General features: G+C 31.7%; 2 protein-coding genes across 3 annotated transcripts in view; one reads left to right on the top strand and one right to left on the bottom strand.

Moving 5' to 3' along the window:
* The window catches only part of LOC130445294 (rho GDP-dissociation inhibitor 2), a 28,342-nt gene extending 23,683 nt beyond the window's left edge, over positions 1–4,659 (top strand). For both annotated transcript variants that reach the window (XM_056780858.1, XM_056780859.1), the window contains exons 4-5: positions 1,865–2,065; positions 3,693–4,659. In XM_056780858.1, the coding sequence (XP_056636836.1) occupies positions 1,865–2,064 (200 nt within the window). In that variant the 3' untranslated portion in view covers position 2,065; positions 3,693–4,659. The remainder of the gene's footprint in view (positions 1–1,864; positions 2,066–3,692) is intronic.
* A 6,141-nt stretch (positions 4,660–10,800) lies between these two features.
* Positions 10,801–23,518, bottom strand: LOC130445126 (nucleolar complex protein 2 homolog). The gene is made up of 8 exons (XM_056780640.1): positions 23,159–23,518; positions 22,829–23,073; positions 21,385–21,571; positions 21,132–21,298; positions 20,410–21,075; positions 18,032–18,247; positions 15,132–15,435; positions 10,801–12,995 (listed from the first exon to the last, which is right to left on the bottom strand). Exons 1-8 carry the CDS (start codon positions 23,391–23,393, stop codon positions 12,808–12,810), a joined length of 2,208 nt encoding a protein of 735 aa, XP_056636618.1. The 5' UTR covers positions 23,394–23,518; the 3' UTR covers positions 10,801–12,807.
* Positions 23,519–23,893: the final 375 nt, after the last annotated feature.

A 23,893-nucleotide genomic window follows, 5' to 3' on the forward strand; every position in this document is an offset into this window, starting at 1 on the left:
ATTGAAAAAGTGAGGAAGTATTCAGTACTGTATAACCAGACAAACTAGCAGTACCGAAACGCCAACTACAAAGACATAATCTGGAAAAAAGTTGCGAAGAAATTATATGTCAAGGGTAGACTACAGATTAAAATATTATCCTTACTTATTACATACAAAATAAAAGCATAAACACAATTAATTAAAAAGGAGATGAACAATTTTATTGAATAGGAAGTACATATTATATCTGTAATTAATCATTTATATTAATAAAATAATAATCTACCCAAAATCTACGTTTTCCTCTGTTTTCCATGGAATATTTCTGGTTTTCTTCATCTTCCTTTTCTAAACAAAGTTCGACCACGGCTAAATGGCAGTTGCTAAAATTTTTCAACATTTTGCGCAGGAACCTTCCGCGATTTTAATTTTATCGAGAAGGGTGAATGTATCGAGCTGGAGATATGTGCTCAATCCTTCCGATTCTGCACCGATCCGTTCTTTGGAGCAAAATGAAACCGATTTTGGATCGGAGTGGTGTATGACAAGTGTGTCCCGGCCTTAATACGGTGAATGTTATAGATACAAGGTTTGATATAATGTCGCGTATCTAACGATACGTGATTGTTAACCGAGTCGAATTTCATGTATTTTAATTATCGGGGCTGACTATTAATCTTACTATTTTTTCAATGACCTTCTGGTTTAACAACCGTCACACCGTATTAATTCAAAAGATAAGGGTATCCTCATCCGATCTTACACCTAGTGACTTTTACTTGTTTCCAAGAATGAAAAACAGGTTAGCAACATAGCGCTTGTATTTAATATCTGAAATTTTATCATATTTTCCAAATTCATTTGTGGTTATATATAATCACCGAATTTATTACTTTTTCCGTAACATACGCATATGAATATTTGCCATTTTTTTGTATTTTCAAACTTCTCCTATGAACATGCTTCAATTTCAGTCGTGTGAATGGGATTAATATACATCATTTCTGAGTATCTGGCTCCCTCGAATATTGTTTTATTCATATTTTCTCTGTATGATCACCAATGGCTCGCAATTGGAAGGAAGGTTTGTAACTACTGACTAGTTTCGACGTCAATACGTCTCATCAGAGCAGTTCAACAACCTTTGATTCCGCAAATATGCCAGAAAAAAATGATGAAATATTAGGTTTTCAAATATGAAAACACCAATTTATTACGGCTTAATACAAAAAAAATCAGAATTATAATTTTTTCAATTGTTGATTCTACTTTGGAACTATAAAATGTGACATCGACTTTGTGTGTAACGTGTATATTTATTCAAATTGTTATCCATTTGTAACATACATAATTAAATAACTAATAACTCATACATAAATAATATGCATACACAAATGGTCATTGGAAAACATGGAAATAAGCTTGAGGTCATATCCTACTTTCGAATCTACGCGTTTATTCTTATCTCTGCAAAAATTAGTGTTTTTAGAACTGCTTGTAATCTTACCACAATGTTTGGTCTCGATTTATATTTAAATTTTTGTGGCATCCTAATACACATATACATATTATATATCAACAACTTTTTTAATACGATTCAGATTAACTTTCTTTTTAATATCTAATAATTTACAACTTTTTCTGTCTCAATATACCACCAGTAGGTGATAATATGCCAAGCATTAGCAGCGAAAATAGAATGATGAGTTCTAGAAAGAATTTGTATTAGGTGATTTAACAGCTTAACAAAATTAAATCAACCTATACATCAAATTTTGCCTCAGAATTTCTAAAAATTAAGTAGATGTTTTCTCAAATTTTTGAATTTGCAAATACCTAATATTTGACTCTCTAATTAATACGAAACGAAATATTATTTTAGTGGACAAAATAACTCATATGGTAGGATCTTTCGCCCCCAACTCCGCAATTCAATCTTATACCACCTCTCCTGAAGATGCACCATTTGGTATGATCTCAAGAGGAACATACACAGTCCACTCCCTCTTCACTGATGATGACAAAAATGAACATTTAAAATGGGATTGGACCTTTGAAATAAGGAAAGACTGGAAAGATTAAAGTAAGCCTTTTTTGAAATTATTGCTAGATAAGTAGATATGAAACGAAAGAGTTAATGAATTTAATATTATTAAGGATCCAGATGCCAGTGAGTTCAAATATAATATTATGAAGGTTTTACTTGCTTATTTGCATACTATTTTAGAGATTGTTTCTCAAAAATGAAGCATTCCACAGATATTCTGAATATTTTGAAAATTTAAATTCACTTTAACGCTGCCTACTTGAAGTTTTGTCCAATTAACAAAATATTGCCCTATCATTCAAAAATGTCGATTCTGATTTACATCGAATTTTCTAATTTATTATCTCAAACCATTTTGTTTGGTCTTAGGATTCTATACATTTATAACAGCTACTTATAGCCCATTTTCTTTATTAATTGTTTCTAGTATTCTCCGTTTGTGATACCTCGTTTAAATTGTTTTGTTCTTGTAGCAAGTTCTTCCAGATATTCCTTGTTTATTTCTATTATTTTTTGTAATGAGGAAAACCTTCCCTATCTATGTTATGGCATTAGTCTACCTCTATTTGCTTCGTATTTTTTTGTTATTTTTGGTCTTCAATTGTTCCATTATTTGTACGTTTTCTCCATTTTCCTTTTGCTTTTTTAAATTCCTCACCTTTCTAAGCACTTTATTTTCCAAATTTCAATTTTTTTGTTTCAAACGCATTTAGTATCATCTGTACTAATATTACAAATCTGAGTGTTTTTTTGATGAACGTGTTAATCTCGGATACTACTGGTTCCAATGGAAAAATTATTTTTTGTGTTTTATAACTAAGTTAGAATTTCTGAACCATTGATGTTATTAATACTTCAACATACTGTTTTGCATCAGACCGTATAATTTTGATTGATATAGTGAGCAGTACTAATGTATGTAGGTAGGTAGTGACGTGTCATATGCACTGCAACCTAAAGGATCTATTGTGTCTCCCTTTCTTGTTGCAATACTGGGGAACCCAGCGCTTACAATTGATCTGTTGATCCCACCCCTTTTAAAAAGTTCAAAATGTGGGATGGTTGTACCTGCCAGAGATCTTCGTCTTCTACTTCATACGCTTCCAGGTATAGTGCTTTAGAGTTCCGTAGTGTTTAATATTTCGAGAGAATTTGGATAGAGGTTTCGATCTCTGTGCAACAGAATCTGCACACTACATTATCTACTAAGTCAAGCCTCTTCAGGTTTCCAGTGAGGCAACAGTGTTCATGTATTCCTAGGTTGTTTTTACTTAGGTTGATTCATTCAGCAGATCTTCTCTGCTTCATTTGTTCCCGGGATCCAACTCGGTTGTGTATATAAATTACATACATAATTACATGCCCACATTTTTAAAACATCTCAATAGTGTTACACCTTTATTATTTCTGTTTTCGAGAGATTTTTTTCTATGTTTCTTCTCGTTTCATCTGTGTGATTTTAAATTAGGATTAAATTTTACTCAGTGCTGCTCAAATGGTTAACGGATAAAAAAAAGAATGTGTCGACCCCTTTCTATTATAGATGTAAACCACAAACTCTTATGTGATGCAGGCAGCTGTGCAATTTAGAATTATAGTCGGTACATTCTTATATTTGATTTTGAGATATATAAGTAAATATTTCATTTATTTCATTTTTCAGGTTCCTATGGGCGTGCGGCCAGTATTTTTAAAATACGTTAATATTTACCCAATGTCAGAACTATTTTATATAAGCATAACCTTTTTTGAAGCAACAAAAAATCTTTTTTAAACTTTGCAGATATACTAAAAGTATTGCCTTGAATGTATTAAAATATATATTGTCTATCCAGTAAAGTAATCTTTTAATTTGGTATATATTTTGTTTTCTTTTCAGATTCTTACTTTCTTTAAAAGTACTAAATAGAATAATTTACAAGTTAATGTTACTAAAAGTCACAATTTTATATACTCTACAATTCCAGATCAATCTACCTTGTCTATGTACAAACTAAATATAATTATTTTCAGTCTGTATTTGTACAACTCTATGTAGTGTGCTCACATTCTGTGAAAACAATGTCAAAAAATAATTTCCTTTATCTCCTATTCTAACAGGTCGATAATAGTAACAGTACCTACTTCTGTTTTGTACAAAATTAGATCAAGTTCAAAAATAAAATCAATAATAGAATTCTTATGGAAGTCAGTATATTTAATTTTGTTTTCTGCATATGTGGACATATGATTACTATGTTGAAAAGACAGTTCAAACTATTTTTTTGAGTGTAAAATGCTATATTTATTTTAATAAGAATGTAGGAAAATGCATTACAGATGATTATTCAGAAATTTATACGTAAATAAAAGTGTAAACATCGTAATTGTTTTTTGTTTCTCCCTGTATAATCAGCATTGCGTGGTAAATTGGTGTATAATGAGAGCTTAAAAGATATCTACAGATAGAATAAAATGTTTGTTTGCAAAATTTGTAATAGACAGGGAAAATAAAAAATTTTGATTTACGATGGAGAAAATTATTGTCAAAAATAATCAAATATCCTTGAGAAAAATTGAAAAATGTTTAAGTGATATAATAAATCCATCATTATAACTTATGAATATAGTAGATTAAATATTGGTACAAGCTTTGCTATTTATATTTCTAGTGAAGTATTGATAAAAAAATCGAAATACTTTCCATTCCAATGAGGTAGCACGAATTTCCGATGAGATTCTACGAAAAATCGGTTTTTATTCTTCGTTTTAGTACAGTGGTTATTTCCGTATGTACCATAATTTAAAATCAAAAATCTCGGTTTGGACAAAAGTACCTTTGTACAGTCGATTGTAAAAATTGATGCAAATTTGATAGTTATTGGAAAATGAAAGTACAGTAAAATTCAAGGATTTCAAGGTCTAAAAAAATAATTTTTCAAGCGCTTCTTTCAACATCAGCGTTTCCGTGAAACATAATCAAAATAATTTTTGAGAATTTCAGTAATCTTTATGACACTTTTTCAGTGGAGAACAGTTCAAATAAACATCTATCAACTCTGTCTTTACTAACATCGAACAACTTCAATATCTCTGCAAGCTCCTTTTTTTTTAAATAAATTGACAGTATTCTTTTTGTATTTTATCAGCATCGATTGCATTAATGCGATTTTTTTACGGTAATTGTGTAAGTGCAATTTGATCACGGTTCTTTGCTGTTCTTTCTTTCAACATAATATAAGGTGACAAACAAGTAGCTCCCTGTAATAGTATTGATGAGAGCGGGGCTTTTCGCAAAATCATTTGACAGATTGTGACAAAGAATTCCTCGCATTTATTTTAAATTTCAGAATTTCTATATCTTTGATTTGATTATCTTTTTTCAATACTGAAATGGATGTGTTAGTTGCAATTCCTATATGAACTGATTGGGCAGGTAAAAGGTTTGATTGAAGAGTCAAATCAATTTTTTGTAAATCTCTCAGGCTTTTTTTCATTGTAGACAAAATTTCCTCCTTAACAACTCGACTCATCATATCATTAATCAATGTAAATAGATCATTTTTCATGAAAAGTGTCATTGGCCAATAAGTTTGGTACTTTGTCAAGAAAAGCTCCATTTCACTACTAACTGTAAGCATGAAACGAATTTTCGGCCTAAGAAAAACATCTTTTAAGAATTCTTCAATAGTTGCAACATTATTTGTTTAGTCATTATTGTCTTCTTTTCCATCGGCTTTGAGCTTATTGAAATCTACTCTTTTTAAAGTTTTTGAGTTCCCAAGAAACCTCGTAGCACAATAATTGTGGAGCATCCTCATGTTTAAATTAGCTGCGAGGTTTTTAAAAATTTTTCATTTACATTGGGCCCGTCCACTTGTAACAATTTTTTGATCGAAAACACATGTTTATCCAAAACCTCACCTTTGAAAGCAGCAAACAAATCAGCAACCGTAACGTGTTCGGTCGACGTCAGGTCAGGTCTTTTTTCATTTGATATTTTTTTGCAATTTGACTACCAGGGAACATTAAAGGAAACAAATCACTCTCTTCACCTGAACATCGTGCAGGTTTTTTTTCTGCGTGACTAAGCTCTCATGATCTCAGCTTTCCTCACGTATTCTTTTTTTACGTAATTATCAATCAAATTCGTCAAATTGCACTTAAATCGATCGCATCGATCGACCACACTGTTATTTCTTGTAGAAGAACCGAAGTGGACGTCGAGACAGGCGCCGAAGTGAATGTCGAAGCGGGCGCATTTGTTGATTGGGGCGCTGATAATGAATCACGAAATTATTGGCTGTTCGCATGGTTTGTTACGCGATCTTTGTACTTATCTCTTTTTGATATGCCAATTGCAAAATTTACAGTATGCATGATTTATACTCAGTGTCAAATGTCCAAGCCATGGAGAGAATTCTGGATGTGTATTCTTATGGAGTCACACATCTTGAAATGTGCATTGTTTATTATTCTTGTGACTAGATATTAGCTAATTTCGATTCACGCACACATGTATAAATACAACACTACGAAAAATTCAACAACTTTGAAGCACGCCAAATGACAACTTGTCAATCTCTACGTATATACGATTCATCGTCGAAAGCAGGTCAGACACGCACCTCGATCATGCGACTCAGGCAGGTATAGCAAGTATAGACTCGAATGCCTAATATGAAACCGCCGCGGCTTCGTCGCATCGCTCGGTGCTTATCTGAGAATCGAAAAAAAGATCACTGTTTACACTTATACTTTGTAGTAGCACTAACAATACATGTGATATTTTTTCGAATACTTTTTTTTATACGCAGAATTTTCAGGAACAGATTAGGCGCATATAACGAGGGACGCCAGTAATCTTTTTTTTGTCAGTTCTCATGAATCTATTTGAAAATTGTTTTAAATTTTTTTCAGTCATATTGAAATTATTATTGTTATTGAATTATCGTTGTAAGATGAACTTTTTAAATGACGTATTAAAGTATATAGATAATGGTGACTGAAATTCTATTTTGACATTTTAACTTCTCGATAGCAAACCGCTGACTGACTCACGAGCCTCCCTCGTAAGCCTTGCATCTTCGCCCGGATGTTTGAGGCTACGACCTTGGCCCGTCGCTACCTTCTTATTTCTAAAAAATGGAATATCGTTTCTCTGTGCCGCCAAGAAATTGAATATTGCTTCTAAGCTTCGAGCATAGAGTTTGAAAGATGCCGACCTGTTATCATTGTATGTGTATGTGAGAGAGATGCTCTCTCTTTCACTCACCGATGACGGCTTTGGTCGGCAACCCATTTCGTCAAGTGCTGCATTCATTGGAATTTTTCTTTCATTATTCAATATAAATCATAAAAGTAGACCTTTTCGAGGATGCTCCTAAAAAATCAACATTTCCGGGTTTCAAGGTTAAGATTGAAAATCAAGGATATTTCCAGGACTGTTAGATACTATGAGTTGGCGTTTGAAAGTGATGATTCAAATATTTTTAAGAAAAAAGACTATATCTTCCAGGTATTAATGTCGACAATGATATTAATTAAAGAAATTGTTTCTCTTGACATCATATTTATTTAACGAAGTACTGAGTAAAAGTATGAACAAGATAAAGTCAACCCCGTCTAAAAAATATCCTAGGCCACTATAATTAGAAAGAAAATGTGTTTAACGTTAAGGTCAAAGCAAAATTGATCTCTGACGTTATTGTATTTTTACAGAATAATTGAAAAAACTCATATTTTAGTGTTAAATAAGCTGATAGTTTATTATTTATACATTAAATGGGGTGACATTATAATGTGCCACTGATATTGTTGGAAGACGTTCCCCGGAGATGGAACAGTTTGCCTGATTATAAGATTCTAAATTTTCATTCACATGGAGCTCTCCTATATTGGATTCTTAAGTGGAATAATCACACACAACATGAACTTCCTTCATTGGAACTACTTTCATTACCAGAAGAATCTAAATTTATAATCTCTCGTTACGTTTTCATATTAGGGTGCTTGACGAAAATAAGCTGTAGGAATTGAACTTGTCCTAAAATGTGGACCTGTAAGTGAAACTAGCTTCTCACATGCTTTTTGCTGTTGGATGTCATATATTAAAGAAGCAAGCTCATTTTTATCCAATACGAAGTTTAACGAATACAGTGTTTGGTTTGTGGCTGCAGAGATTTAAAAAATAAATCTTTATGATAGTCCAAAAGTAATAATATTGGCGAATGGACGTTGATTCGAAGCCATTTATTTGTTACCGTATACCCTTGTTTGATGAAAAATATCATCATTATGGGTCTTTTTGTTTTTTATCAGACTCTGCAAGGTACGTGTATTGGAACTATGAAACTATGAGAAGCCGCTTTCTTGTGGACTCTTTTTTTATGCCATTATACAGCTCTTGATATATATATATTTTATATATATATATATATATATATATATATATATATATATATATATATATATGTATATATATATTCTTTATTATATTATAAATTTCTTTATTATAAGTTAAACATAACCCATATCATTTGTGTACATATTTAGTTTCTTTTTTTTTAGAAATGTGATTTTTTCATAGAAAAAAAATTTAACCCTGTAAAAAACCAATGCATTTCAATGGTCAAGTTTATGAAACAGTCTACAATTAAATCGGAATAGCAACGCTTGTCAAAAATAGAAATTGTTTCTATCTGGAATGTACTTTTTTTGTAAAACGAATGATTTAGACCACATTGTATACATAATTTCTGGACAGTTGTTTGTAATAAAAGAGTGGAATCGTAAGTAATATTGTTTCTAATTTTTGATACCATACTTCTTACTTTTCGAAAGAATTTGAGTTGTGCGCTTAAAAAATAGTTATAGATTGTGCGATTTACTACGTTTATTGAAATTGAAGGAAGCGGAAATTGTTGTATTCACGTATCAAAATGCTCAGAAATATATTTTTCTCAAATAAGACAGTTTTGAACTACACATTGCTTTAACTGTATTCTACAAGTGACCAGACCCTACATTGTTTTAATTTTTATTTTGAACTATGGCCAAACTTTTATTAGGATATTTCTATGGTTCCTCACTTTCCTATGTTAAAAGGACCAAAAAGAGTGTAGTAAAAAATAAGATAAATTTGCAATTATCTTGTTTAGCAAATTAAGTTTTAGTTGAAGAACACGTTTATACCTATCTGAAAACTTATCGACATTCTTCAGTGTGGATCTTTTTTTTACATGGTAAAGGATACTACAACGTGCACTCATAGAATGAAAGCCATTTGCTCGTTTCTAATAGTTTATTAGAATTTGTGATGTTATTAATTTCAAAATAATACAATATTATGAAATTAAAAAGTGACAAATTGATACTAATATATTATCGAGGTGGGTTTGAATAATTCCATAATTTATCTCCTGTGTAAATTCAGCATAAAAATTGATGTTTAGATCCGATTATTCAATATTTTTACTTACTCTCTTGTGAACCAAAAACAAATTTTTGTTTAAATTGGATATATTTCTTTATAGTTATACTGACTGCTGCACTATTATGCAAATTTATTATCATTACAACTACTACTGGCTAATTTGGCTATGGTCAGCAAGTTGCATCAACGTTGTTCCTTACTTCACTATTTTAGAAACGTCTTATCATTTGAATGTCACTTTTATTGGACAACCCCAAATCTATATACCATATCTTCAGACGGATTTCAATATCTGTTGTGTATGATCAATTTGGAGTTTCTTCATAGAAGCCTTTTTTCTATATTTTATACCAAGCTCTTCGTGTTTCTTTTTAACGTGGTCTTTTCAGCGAAGTCTAGCGTCAAGTGTTATTCCCAAATACTTGCACTGTTTGTATAAGGAATTTGACCATTGTTTGTTGTTAGTAAGATATTTTGGTTTCGTTTGCTATGAACTATAAAAAACCAATTTGTGAAAAATAACAAAATGTTTTTTTTTGTACAAACTTTGATACTGTCAAAAACAGAAGTACTTTTCTTTAGAGGGGATTATTAAAGGTGTCAAATGTATTTAATCGTGTGCGACAATAGATTTTCTATGAACACAGTAAGTTAGTAAAATGTTGGAAAAATAAATAAATCAGGGAGGTAAAAGATCGCTAACTAAATTTAATAAAAGTGTTTTTATCAATTCATGGAAAGAATTGTGAAAAATAAAATGTTATTATTTTTATAGCAAACTTGATGCTGTCAAGAACAGGTCAAGGAATATTTATTTTCCCATGAACCTGTTGAAAAAAAAACCTGATATTTGATTATTGAATTTTGGGTTTAAGATCACGTAGTACTTTTTTTCATAAATTTAATAGAAAAAACCATTTCTCCAAAATTTTCTGGTTGTTCGTCATTATTTGTCAGATAATTGATGCGATCTTGTAAATCTAATGATTAACAAGTTGACTGCCACAGTAATTTTCAGATTTCTGGCCAAAAATTAAATTTTGATTTTATTACATTATATTATTAAAAAGTCTAAATCTAGAGCATAGTTATAAAATAAAAGAGTAAAAACGTATTTTCCTAAAAAAAAATGTTGTACGAATTATCTCGTAGTTGGCGTCGGAAACAGTAATCTCTTCTCGGAAGCCAATTACGAGTTTATTCGTAGGCACACCTGCACTGACTTGTCGCTTCGCTAATGTTGAATCATTCATTGCGTCATCATCGTCCGCGTCAGTTATATCTCAGACATTGTTGAGTGCATTACTTACGTCTTTCTTGTGTGTTCTTTTTATAATTATTGAATTACTAAGAACTCAATATGGATAGGAAAAGACCATTGACTCAAAGTGAAATTGATTACTACTTAAATATAAGTGATTCAGAGTTTGATGAGCTTTCTGGCGTGAATAGCAGTAGCGATTATGAACCTTCTGAGAATTCAAGTGATAGTGAATATGAAGTCGTCTCAAAATCTGAAGATGATCCGGAATCTGAAGATAACGCCGATGATTCTCAAGCAACAACATCAAATGCGAATGATAATTTGTGGACAGAAACTCAACAGAGTCCTGAATTATTTATTTTCAAAGAAAAGGTTGGTGTGAAATTGGATACGACTAATTTTACAATTCAAACGCTAGTGGACTTATTTTTTTCGGACGATTTTCTTGCCTTACTGGTGGAACAAACTAATTTATATGCTGCGCAAGAAATTGAAAAACGCACAACAATAAAGAAAACCAACAGGTTATCAAATTGGCAAAACGTTAGTGTTGCTGAGATGAAAGTTTTTATTGGACTTCTGCTGCAAATGGGACCTTGCTCTTTTCCATCAATTGAACATTACTGGAGCACAAACGAGCTATATAATGTACACTTTTGGCGCTCACATATGAGTGGAAATCGATTCCAGTTGTTACTTCGTTATTTTCATTTGGTTGATAACTCAATACCATCTACCGACAGATTATACAAGGTAAGACCAATTCTAAATCATTTCAACAATATTATGCGGGAAAACTATGTACCAGATAAAAATATTTGTATTGATGAGTCTATGATGCTATGGCGGGGAAGATTGATTTTCCGCCAATACATAAAAAATAAGAAACACAAATATGGGTCCAAACTGTATGAACTTTGTGAGTCCGATGGTCTCGTTATGAAAATAAATATTTATAGTGGAAAATCTGAGATAACTGTCAATAACGTAGGCCACACTACTGATGTTGTTTTACATTTACTTGAGGACTATCTCGATAAAGGATACACGGTTTTCATGGATAATTTTTATAATTCTGTTACACTTACAAAACTGTTAAATACACGAAAAACGTATGTGTGTGGAATCCTACGAAATAACAGTAACAGTAAATCGTAAATTGAAAAAAGGGGGGTGTATTTAGCAGCGAAATGGTCCTGTTACTGTTTGCAAAGGGAAAGACAAGCGAGATGTCCTTTGCATTTCAAACATGCATGTTGTTGAAATGATAGAAGTGCCCAATAGCAATGGAAAAATTTCTATGAAACCGAATATAATTCGAGATTACAACAATGGAATGTCTGGCATTGACCGATCAGATCAAATGCTTTCGTATTATTCATCTCTAAGAAAGACTAATAGATGGCCCAAAAAGGATGCATTGCACATTATAGAGGTTTACATCCACAATGCTCACAAAATTTTTAAAAAAGTTACATCTTCTAACATAAAACTGATAAAGTTCAGAGAGGAATTCGTGCTCGCATTGATTGGACAAGAAATTCAACATGTTACGAAAAAGAGTAAATTGCAAAGTATCCATTATTTAGAGAGTTTACCGCCTACCGAAAAAAAAACAGCGTCCAACGAAACCATGTCGCATATGTAACCAAGGAAAAAAACGCCGAGAAACGCGTTATTACTGTCCAGTATGTAGTGAAAAGCCAGCTCTGTGTGTGGAAGGTTGTTTTAAAAAGTTCCACAAACAGTAAATATTATTATACTTCTGTAATTTGACTTAATTCTTACACTTACATTTTTTATGTTCCTTTTCAAATAAATTGTCTTTTATGCAAGCCAACATTGATTTTTTGTTCTTTCCCAAGAAGCCATCTATCGATATTAGCACTGATATATTAAGAGTTTAATCGTAGCAACACAAGAATGGCAAGTAAACACCAGACGAGACAACTCGTAGTTGGCGTCCTTGAAAAGATCGCTACCTACGAGTTATCTCGTAGTCGGCAGTCAACGTGTTAATTGAAGTAATTAATTTATTCAGTAAAACAATTCATTAATATAAAATTATATTTACAAAACTTGAAACTTCATTTAAACAGATTACCAATCATCCTCTTGAATATCTTCAACAATATCTTTTTCATTGATACCGTCATCCTCATCCATTGCATTAATTTCACTTGATTTTTTATGTTTCTTTCCACCTCTCTTACCTCTCTTGCGCTTCTCAGATGTTTCCTCTTCTGAATCACTAGGAAACAATTCTACTGGACCTTCATTCTTTTTCGCTAAAAAATTTACATCATTTATAATTACTACCTACTGAAAAAATGAAGATGTAAAAAATATTTAATTTTTGTAACTATTAGAAATTTTCAAAAACAGAGTATCAAATTAACTTATCAAACAATACAATACCGAATATCAGCTTTAAAATTTGATTGAAAATGATTCCAAATTTTCTGAAATTTCACACTTAATTTTAGTTTTTATAGTTCATCGATTCACGAGACCATGGGCTTGAAGCTCATGAGCTTGGCATACAAGAATCAATTGAGCATTCAAACAAATTGTCAAAATCACCTGATGCCTATATAAAAATGGCCGCCTTTTGGCTTTTATCGTAAATTTCTGTGAGGTATGTAGAGTCATTTCTTGGATTTTAGACCTTATTATTGCCAGTTTTTTGTCGAAACGGCTATTTTCTCCCGGAAACGTGGCTTTGTTGTTTTTTTCCACGACCATGCAGTGTTGTGTAGTGTAAGTAAGTAGTAAATCTAGTCTGAAAAGCAAGGAAACTAGTAGAAAATTAGCAGGATTCTGACTAAAGCTCTCTAATGAACAAGGGTTAACTCCACCTAAAGCTTTAAATTTGCCCCAGTATCTTCTTCCATCTGCCAGTGGTAATTAATTTCCAAAGAAAAAACTAAGTACTCTAAATTTTGTGAATCTACCGGATTTAGCAGCTCATAATACAGCACACCCTTCTGATCTCACCAAATAGAGACTATTACCTTCGCGCCATAGATATTCGGCTTTGCCGTTGAATTAGCTGGTTGGCCGGATTTCACATATGATTTTTTGCGCTTGGGGTTGTCATAATGGATCCATTTTTCATCACCAATAACAATCCGATGCAAAAATGACTTCCTTCTGTGGCGTTCCAGCAGCATTTCGGATATGCAAAATCCTTCGGCTAAGTTCATGTGGATCCAATTTCCTTGCTTTTGAATATATCCAGCTGCTTTTAAACTTTTTGAAATAGCTGCTTGAGTGACATTCAAAGATTCTGCTAGGTTTTCTTGTGTTTGTCAACAATTTTCATCGAGTAATGCTTCCAGTTCTTCATCTTCAAACTTTTTTGGCTGCCCAGGTTGTCTTCCAATCCAAAATCACCAGTTTTAAATCGTGCAAACCACTTTTGGCACGTTGGCTCAGCTAGAGCATGTTCATTATAAACGTCCACCAAAATACGATGACTTTCGGCAGCATTTTTCTTCATATTAAAGTAATGAAGAAGAACTCCCCGCAAAAACACTTTTTCAGGAACAAAGTTCGACATATTTGAGTGAAAAAAAATTATTGTTGTTAACGCTTCAAATGAATGACATATACTGAAAAGACGTACAATAACAGTAGCTTTCCAACGCACGTTCGGTTATTGGAATATTGGAACGATGTAATATACAATTTACGCCATCTCTTATCAAACCGTATGAATTAAGTTATAGACCCATAATCTCATGGTACAAGATACGGACTAAATGCTGGATATGGTAGGAGTTCAATGCCACCAAGTTCTTCGATCTTATTATTAATTTTTTTCGCAGTTATGTGGTTAACAATTGTCTTGTTGTAGGAGAGCCACATACATTGCATCAGATGTTCATTATATACCTATTACTCCTCACAGAGTTCTGATAATTGTCCTTTGCCTAATCACTGATTTACAATGTTCAAGTGCTGGTAATTGGATGGTTTTCTACTGCTTCCTTTGTAACTTCAATATTGCACGCAGGTGGTCGATCTGAGTGTAATTGATCTTCAAGTGTTCAATCGAGACTATTGAATTATTGAACCAACGCTGTGCTGTTCGCTGATTATCTGTGTCTTCCATTTGCTGCCACTGCTGCTTTAAATTTTTGTTTTCAATAATGTCTTAGCAATACACATTATAAAACGTACTATGTCGTCAATAAACAAAGAGAGAATTATTGAAAGAAAATAAAGCAATTGTACTATTAATAAAATTAGAAACTAGTCTCAACAAGTTATGACATGTTTTAATAATAATTTATTGCCCTATAAAGCAGCATTTGTATATAAATGGAGAGAGAATATAATAAATATGGATACTTCAATTTTATCATGTGTGTGAATATACGTGTATTGAAGTAATTTGTAGTAATGAAGCTAAAACTCACCTTCCTTCTGTGTTTTTTTAAGAGTGGGCAATTTATAATCTGCCAATTCATCATTTTTAGTCATCTGTTTGTTCTTCTTAACAATTGTTAGTTTTTGCCAGCTTTCGTAATATACAGTCAAAGGAGGTTTCTTCTCTTTAATTTGTGCTTCCCATCCTTCAATCAATTTAAAATCATTTAGGTTCAGATTCAGTTTAGCTCTTCCATTTTCTATATACTTGGAGTTCTGTTCTATTTTTTCTAATATTTGTTTAAATTTTCTAAAGTAATTTGGGTTTTTGCACGTTTTTATGAACTTTTTAATCTAAAAAATAGGATATTAAGATTATTTACCCTATTATACAAGATAGACCAAAGTTAAATACACTAATTTCTTGAGCTGATAGTAGCTCTTAAACTAATTGGTAGATGAGCTTTAAAACTGAATAATAAAGGGTTTCTAAGAGGTGGATTTAGAACTTCAGATTTTTTAAAATATTTATATTCTGCATTGGCAACTTCTGCGTAATTATGTCTTAAAAAACATATCTTGTTTAGAATTTATAAGTCACATTAATCGAATCAAAATATAAAAAATTTTAGGGATTTCCAGTACCTAACTGTAATCCTGGATGAAATTCCATTTCCAGTGAGAATTTTAAAACCAACCAAATTTCATATTTATATTTTCATAGTTTTTTTTTTTGAGTTGATAGTCCGTTATCAAATTGTATAATAGATTTAATAGAATTTCATGAGTTATTATTGAGTAGTTATCAATGATTTCACAATAAACACGGATATTACACCAAATTTTAATACTAATAAGCTATACCAAAAAGTACAAAACCCGCCAACCTCAGAAACCTGTCAATTAAATTGATTTTAAAAATTAATTATAGATAACCATATCCGAAGAATTGAAATGTTTAAATTTTAACAATATTCTCAACAATCTCATGTACCCACTGATGTATTAGAGATTGTATCATATGGTTAAGACCCATTCACAAATGTGTACTTGAATCCCCTTCATGAATTAGTCTACATATCGGTAGTTTCAGTAGTTTCTGATACTTAGGAAATGAGGGAATATGGAATTATTACACATAAAATCCCAGAGGAGTGGAGAATAGCAATAATAGCACCCTTCCACAAGAAAGAAAGTTACTGTTACTACTACAACTACTATGTACTACATACAAGATCTTTGAACATATAATTGAAGGTAGACTAAGACTGGACGTCACAGACAATGCATTAAATGACTCTAGTAGCATTTAAAAATAATAGGTACAGACAGTAGGTTTTATGTTGCAGCAGTTGGTTTAGAGAAAGCCTCAATAGTATCTTCTTCCTCTTTCAATAGGATCAGATCCTGTTCAATCCTGTACGTTTGGTCCTCTTCTTGGATCTTCAGAAGCTGAACTCCAGCTCTCTTACCACCTCTTTGGTGGTCTGCCTACAGGTCTGCGTGTGTCTCTGACTTTTAGCCAATTTTGCCCATCTGTCTTCTGGCATTCTTTCTACATGATCCCTCCAGAATCTTTTTCGTGCCCTGACCCATCTCACCACATCCTGTACGCCCACTACTTATTCTGTCCCTGAGGGTGACTCCCTTGATGGTTCGTAGTATTTTCATCTCTGCAGTTCTCATTATTCTTATGGTTGTTGATGTCTCGGCTCTGGCTTCTGAGGCATTTGTGAGAATAGGTTTTATAGATTCTGGTCTTGCTCTGTGAGCTCATCACTTTGTTTCTCCACACTATATCTCTCAGACAGCCGCTGACTGTTGATGCTTTCATCGCTTATGTTCGTGCCTCCTAAGTAATGTTTCTTTCACTAGATATATTTACTCCCAGGTAATTGAATCTTGATACCTGCTGTATTATTCCGCTACTTCAATAGTATAAACAGAGAAAATGTATAGGAAATAATGAAGAATAGAAAGTAGTTTTATCACTTACACAGGAGTGAGACAAGGAGGCGTTTAAAAGCCTGTTATTTTTCCTTCTGGTGATGGAAAAAAAAACTAAGGAAGTGAACAAAGGAGGAAAGAAAACACACATAGGATACAAAAGATTGAGACCAATCTACATAAACGAACTAATGTATGCGGACGACCTATTAATATTTACTGACACAAAAGAAGAGCTACACAATAGAATACAGGAGTGGAATTATGAAATGGAGCAATAGAGACTACAGATAAACATACAAAAGACAAAAATAATGAAAATATCTAACAACCCAGAAGAAATAATTGTGCAAATACAAGAACTAGAAAAGAAGAGCGTTAATAGGCTAAAGTATCTAGAGACAATCGTAAGACCAGATGAAAAAATTGACGAAGAGGTATCCAATAGGGTAAATAAGACAATATCTTGTAAAGAGTATTTCTTTAACAAAAAGAGATAACAAAACGTACAAAAACGAGAATCTACTACTAACAACGCTGATCTATGGCTGTGATAACTGGATGCTAACCAACAAATTGAAGCAAAAAATAACAACATGCGAAATGAAAATACTAAGAGAATAAAAAACGACATTATTAGATGCGAATTAAATTTAGTGAGTACAGTGCAAAATATCGGACAACAATTGAGACGGTTTGGACACATAGTGCGGCGAATGCAGGAGGATAGAACAGTTAAAGTGATATGGGAAACCAGAGCACACAAAAAGAAGAGGTAGGCTCAGAAGGAAATGGAATGGAGAAATAGCAAAAAAACTGAAAAGGGGGACTGAACTGGAGACGAGGTAAACAAGAAGCAAAGGATAAAATTAAATGAAGAATAAATATCACCTCTATACCTATGGTAGAAGAGGTTGCAGATATAAAAGTTTCTAATTTTATAGCGAAGAGACAGACAAAAGCAAAGGAGGGCTATATAGTGATATACCATGTAATATATTACCTGTATAACAGAAATAAGACTCATATCAGGAAATCCCAGCGTATGTGATTGTGAACTTAGATATTCCAGAAGCAGTCCATAAATAGTTTCTATGACTGTATCTTTGAAACCATTTTCTTGCAATTGGGATTTTGACAGTCTCAACAGACAAGTAAATTGTAGCGGTTTCATTGATACTCTTTTATGTTTCTTATTAAAATCTTGTGTGGTTAATACCTAAAAAGTGAAAATAGTCAATACAAAGTTCTTCATTGCTGTATTATTTACATTATTAACAACTTCAGTAACCATTATTTTGAATTGCTGAAAATCTAAAATATAAACGCCAATTTCCTATTTTTCAATGAGTTACATTGAAGTAATTACTAGTATGTTACGATAATAGGATCTTCTTCGAATATCTTCAAATCACTATAATTTTAGAACAAGAAGTTTGAATAAAATGAAGGAAGAATAGTTCGTAATAGATGTGCTACTTTTCTACCAAGTCTAAACCAGAATGGTATTTCATCAAGGAACAAGGACCCCCTATTCAACCATTCACTAGTGTAATAATACAGCAATTAACTTTTCCATGATTTGTAGAATCAGGAAAACCATTGAAAAATCCATGTTATCAACATCATATATTACCAAAATTTTGAGCAATTCAGATAAACATTTCTTCAATTACTCAGACTGATAAGTGCAATGGTAATAATTATAGCCCAGCAAACTACTGTTTAGTTATACCTTTTATACAGACTTTTCTTTTCCTAACAGGTACATAGTATAAGTATAGGTAGTATGATAACTGCTTAATACCTTCCAAGAAATTGTGAAAGTACAGAAGGTAAAAATTTAGAATTTTCTTACCAAAACCATTCGAGTATCATATATTAGCCTAACAAAGGTCAGCTTAATAATTTATTATATTTAGAAAAGACTAACTGTGCAGAATTACTACCAGTGTGCAAACACTAGGTAGTTTCACTAATATGGTGTCATTGAGACGACTTACAGCAGATATTCTATGACAACGCTTTAATAAACTTTATTTCACCTTTACCACTTCACATACTAGGACAAAGATAACAACGACTAAAGAAATGAAGAAGACTCATTCTTGGATATTAAAATCATGACAGTAAGAATTTTAGACAGACAAGACGGATAAAACAAATATATCAATGTTATAAACGTTTAGTGTAGCATTTGAAATAGTTTCAAATAATGAAAATCAAGAAGCAAGTAATTATAAAGTGGAAGGTGAGACGAGTGCTACTAGAATTTAATTTTCCTAGCACTGCATATACTAAACACACTACAATTATACTGTCTGATCGGCAATACTCCGTCCGTCCATATTTTAAATGAGATATGTGCTCTTTTAAGCGGAAAATAATAGACCTCTTGGTGTCACAATCACCACAGCTAATAATTAGGATTGCCCAAAAATTGTTTCAATGTATTGTTGGATTTATAAACAAATTTAAAACCCACCCTGTTGAATATATTTCATTATATTTCATTTTGAGTTTGAAAAAAAGGTTTCATATAGATATTTCTTAAGCCTATGAATGTTGGATACAATGAAAAGAATCACCCCGGTGCTTAAATAGGAGCAGAGGGCCAATTCCTTACAGCCCACTCTATAGTTTATTTGAATAAATGTGAAGATTCCCGCCAAGGAGGTTTTCCTGCTGGAATAAATTTTTATGGAAGAAGGTTTATTGGTGAGAAAATTAAGTATAAAACAGGTAAGTTAAGTTATTAGGTTTTAGTTTACCTTTAGTCCTTAAGACTTGGTAATCAAAACGAAACAGTGTAATTGGGAGTGTTGGTGTAGTGGTACTGTGAACAAATGTATTATGAATATCAACAATGGTTCCAGAAATTCCAACTTAGCTCTTTATATGATTGGATATCCTGCCACTAATGAAATATTTCAATATCACATACATTGAAGGGTACCTGCTGAGTATCTTCAGAAAAATTGTGAAAGTGAAAAATTTGTGTTGTTACATTTTTCTTTAAAAACTATTAGGATACCCCAGTTTAGCCTAGCAGAAATCTATAGTCAAATAATTTATTATTTTTCGTGATAATTTATCTCGATTTTAGGTCACCTTTAATCGAATTTTCGTTTAAAAACAGATAAAATCTTATAATTGAAATATATTTTGATAAAGTTGGAAGTAGCTTGAAACATAAAGATTTAATCTGTTTTTTTTTTAATTAAAATTCAATTGAAGTAGATCTAAAATCAAGACAAATCATAACGAAAAAACATATAAAAAGGGCTAGGAAGTAAAAAGTTGAAGGATATAATTTGTTATTTGCACATAAAGTCATTGGATATGCCTATATATATTTTTAAATAATCAGTTCAAACTCACCTCCAATAAAAATGGTAAAATTGGTATAAAAACGCCTGTATCCTTTGATAGATCTATCAAGATTTGTACAATATGGAATCTTAAAGGGTAATACTGTGCTGTAGGCACCAATTTAATTGATCCAATACAGATCTGTACAAACGGATAAATCAATTGTTGCATTATTTTTTTATTGTATGTGACTGCTAAAAAGCAACCCCACAGTTTCAGTGAATTTATAAACTGCCAATTGTAAACGGCCTGCACATTTTCTTTTTTATTAATCGTTATGGCATTTCTCAAGTGTATGGCTAACTGTCTGATATACAGGAAAACATGTCGATATGCAAAGTTCACATCCAATGCATACATTTCTACTAAAGATCTTCGCATGAAGTTTATAACAGGCAAATTTTTAAAACTGACAAATTTCGAATTTTTAACGTAAGTCATATACATTGATTTCAAGACTGTGTCAAGGATAAAGGCTTGCTGATTATTGGTTATTCTTAATATACAGAAAAATGCCATCACTCTTACAGAATCATCTTTAGTTCCCCATAATTGTATAAGATGTTTTACTAAAGATTTAGTTATGTTTGGATAAGAGGTCAGAAGTGTTGACATATAATGCAAATGTTTTAATAGAACTGTATGAATGTTTGATGATGATACTCCTTTCAATAGCTGAAAAAAAAGTTTTACATTAATTATACAATCACCAATTTTGAGATATAACGAACCTTCAAGATATCACTAAAATAGGATTTTAAACTTTTTTTTATCTTGATAAACTTTTTACACTTATGTGGTGGCTGTTTAGATCCCGGTTGAAGTCTAAGAAATCGTCTTATTGCTGGACCCAACTCAAGTACACACAATTGTATAACCCCATTAAAAACAGCAGAACCTGAAAACATTTGATAATGATAGAATGAGGCATATTGGCTCACTTAGAGTGCTAGTAATATTAAGTTTCAATATCACATGTCTTACCTTCTACTTTGTAATAACCTGCTTCTTGATCTCCATCGTTTGAAACTGTTCTCAATGCTGCACTAAATGCTTGCATAACTGCTATAATTGTTTTATTAGTCTTATCTGACTGAATTTCAGACTGCCATGATTTTAATACTTTAAGAGTGATTATTCTTGGATCCTTTGGTTTTTCTTGATCTTCATCCTAATATGCAAAGCATTAAAGTTATGACGTCATTAATATTTTTCAAATAGGAAGCTGGAGTATTTTACATTATTTGATGAAGTAGCAGATTAAAAAAATTTTTAGGAGGGTTCACATAAGAAAAAAAACGTGAGAATTGATAAAAATCAAAATAAACTTAATTTTAGTAATAAATTTCAAACTAACTAAACAGTGTATTAAACCAAAACTGTTTCTTACATGAATCTATCAAACTGTGTCCCTTTGACTATCTGTCATAGACCAAGATGATGGTAGACTTGATTTACAGATTTTTCGATCATAGGTAAAGTTAATTCTTCTTATTTGCCTAGTTGGCCACTCTATTGATCCAAGTCTTCCAATCCACCTTCATTCAAACTGGTTATCCAGGAATCTTGCAAACATCAAGACTATAATGTGGTGGTATGTTTTTAGCAATTTGAGAAGTTTCAAAATGTGTTCCATTAAATAAAGCAGATGTTACTTCATGGCTTTCTGCTGAAGTAGCCATATTAATAAGATTGGTATGACATTAATTATGAGACTGACAAACAGTTGTTCTCACTGGGTAATTTCAAGTTCAAGTACTTTGTTTTTATTAATTTTCTGTTTTTTCTTATGTGATGTGCTACACAATCTACAGGTTTTCAATGGAGTATTTATTCTAAGTAAATAATAGTGAATCAAAATACATACCCAAACATTTAAAAAGTTAGGGATTTATTCGTATTGTCGGTTTAAGTCACAAACTTAGTACACCATATCACCAAATTTTATAGTAGACACAAAAAACTTGATAATGAAAAAAAATTAATGGAGACTTGATCTGTTTTTTAAATAAAAGATTGAAATAGTTGCCAGATACCAAATTTTGAAAAAATAATTGAAGAAAAACAGGTCACGTAAATTAACACAGAGTGTAATTAGCTTTGAACAAAATGTAAGTCAGAAGTTAGCAAAGTTTTCTATATAAATTTATAAATTGTAAGGGATTTTTGAGTCTTTATGAGCAGATCTGTTGATATAGGAAAAAAGTGGAGTTACATGGTTTGTGACTTAAGCTGACAATATGTACTTCTTATTTTCTTTTTGTAAATTGCCAAAAATCCAACTATCAAGAATAAAGGATGAGACTAGGCAGAACGCTAAATTGGTTTCACACAAAGTATGAATAAAGCTTCCTTCTTTTAAAGCAAGGAATGGAGAAATTAGACTTGATAATTATAAAACTAAACATACATAAATAATCATATTTACCTCAAAGTCACTTTCATCACTTCCTACTGACAATTTATCTGTAGGTTTATGGATATCATCTTCAGTTTCATCCTTATCATCATCTTCATCGGATAAATTGAATTCTAAAAGTTTCTTATCATTTTCTTGTAAAAATTTATAAAATTCAGGATCACTATGTTTCAATTTTTCCAAATCTCTTTTGTGTTTCTCAGCAGATTCTTCCTCGTCAACATCCTCTTCATCACTTTTAATACCAAGAATATCTTTAAAAATGAAAATTATTCATGAAGAAGTTAAGTATATATATACATGAAATGTTTAAAGCAAATAGCATATTTATTTTTTTACCTTCCCCATTTTCGCTAAGTTCTTTATCCATGTCCAGTTCACTATCAGTATTTGAGCTATCATTTTTAAATTCGTCAACGAATTCATCTAGATTGTCGACTGGTTTTCGTAAAGTTGTTTTCTTATTCTTAGTTGTGGAAAGTTTTATCGGATATTTCAAAGGTGTTTTGATTTTTGATTGCTTGGAAACTTTTTTCTGTTTAATAAGTTTATTTTTGGATTTTATACCAGCCATAATTGAAGAAATGAATAAAATTTTAAAAAATCTTACTGGTTTATCTACACGTTTTCAACTGCAAAAAAAGTTATAATTATTATATTGGTTATGTTTTGGACGTCAACTGTCAAATAACATGTGCTGAACCATAGATTAAATTTAGCGTAGTGGTTAATAAAAATCGCTGAATTCAATGATAAAAACATAAGACTATGGTGGAAACAATAAACATTCAACTTTATCTGCATTTGGAACTATTAACGGAATGTTAAGTTATATTTAAATACTTTGCCTTATAACTATATATCGACTATAGTGTAAATATTAATTTTAACTCTTGGATACCGACACCGAAATCAGTATCATAGCCGCTAGTAATTATACTCAATAATACAAATTGAATTGATATACTACCACGAATTAACTAGTTCCAATAGAGTTGAGTCAACGTGCTGATTATTTTTCACTCAATTCGACAGTAAGGTGTAGTTAAATGACGTCAATCATGTAGTAATAAT

This window comes from Diorhabda sublineata, chromosome 6 (genome assembly GCF_026230105.1).
Source record: "Diorhabda sublineata isolate icDioSubl1.1 chromosome 6, icDioSubl1.1, whole genome shotgun sequence".
NCBI classification, from domain to species: Eukaryota; Metazoa; Arthropoda; class Insecta; order Coleoptera; family Chrysomelidae; genus Diorhabda; species Diorhabda sublineata.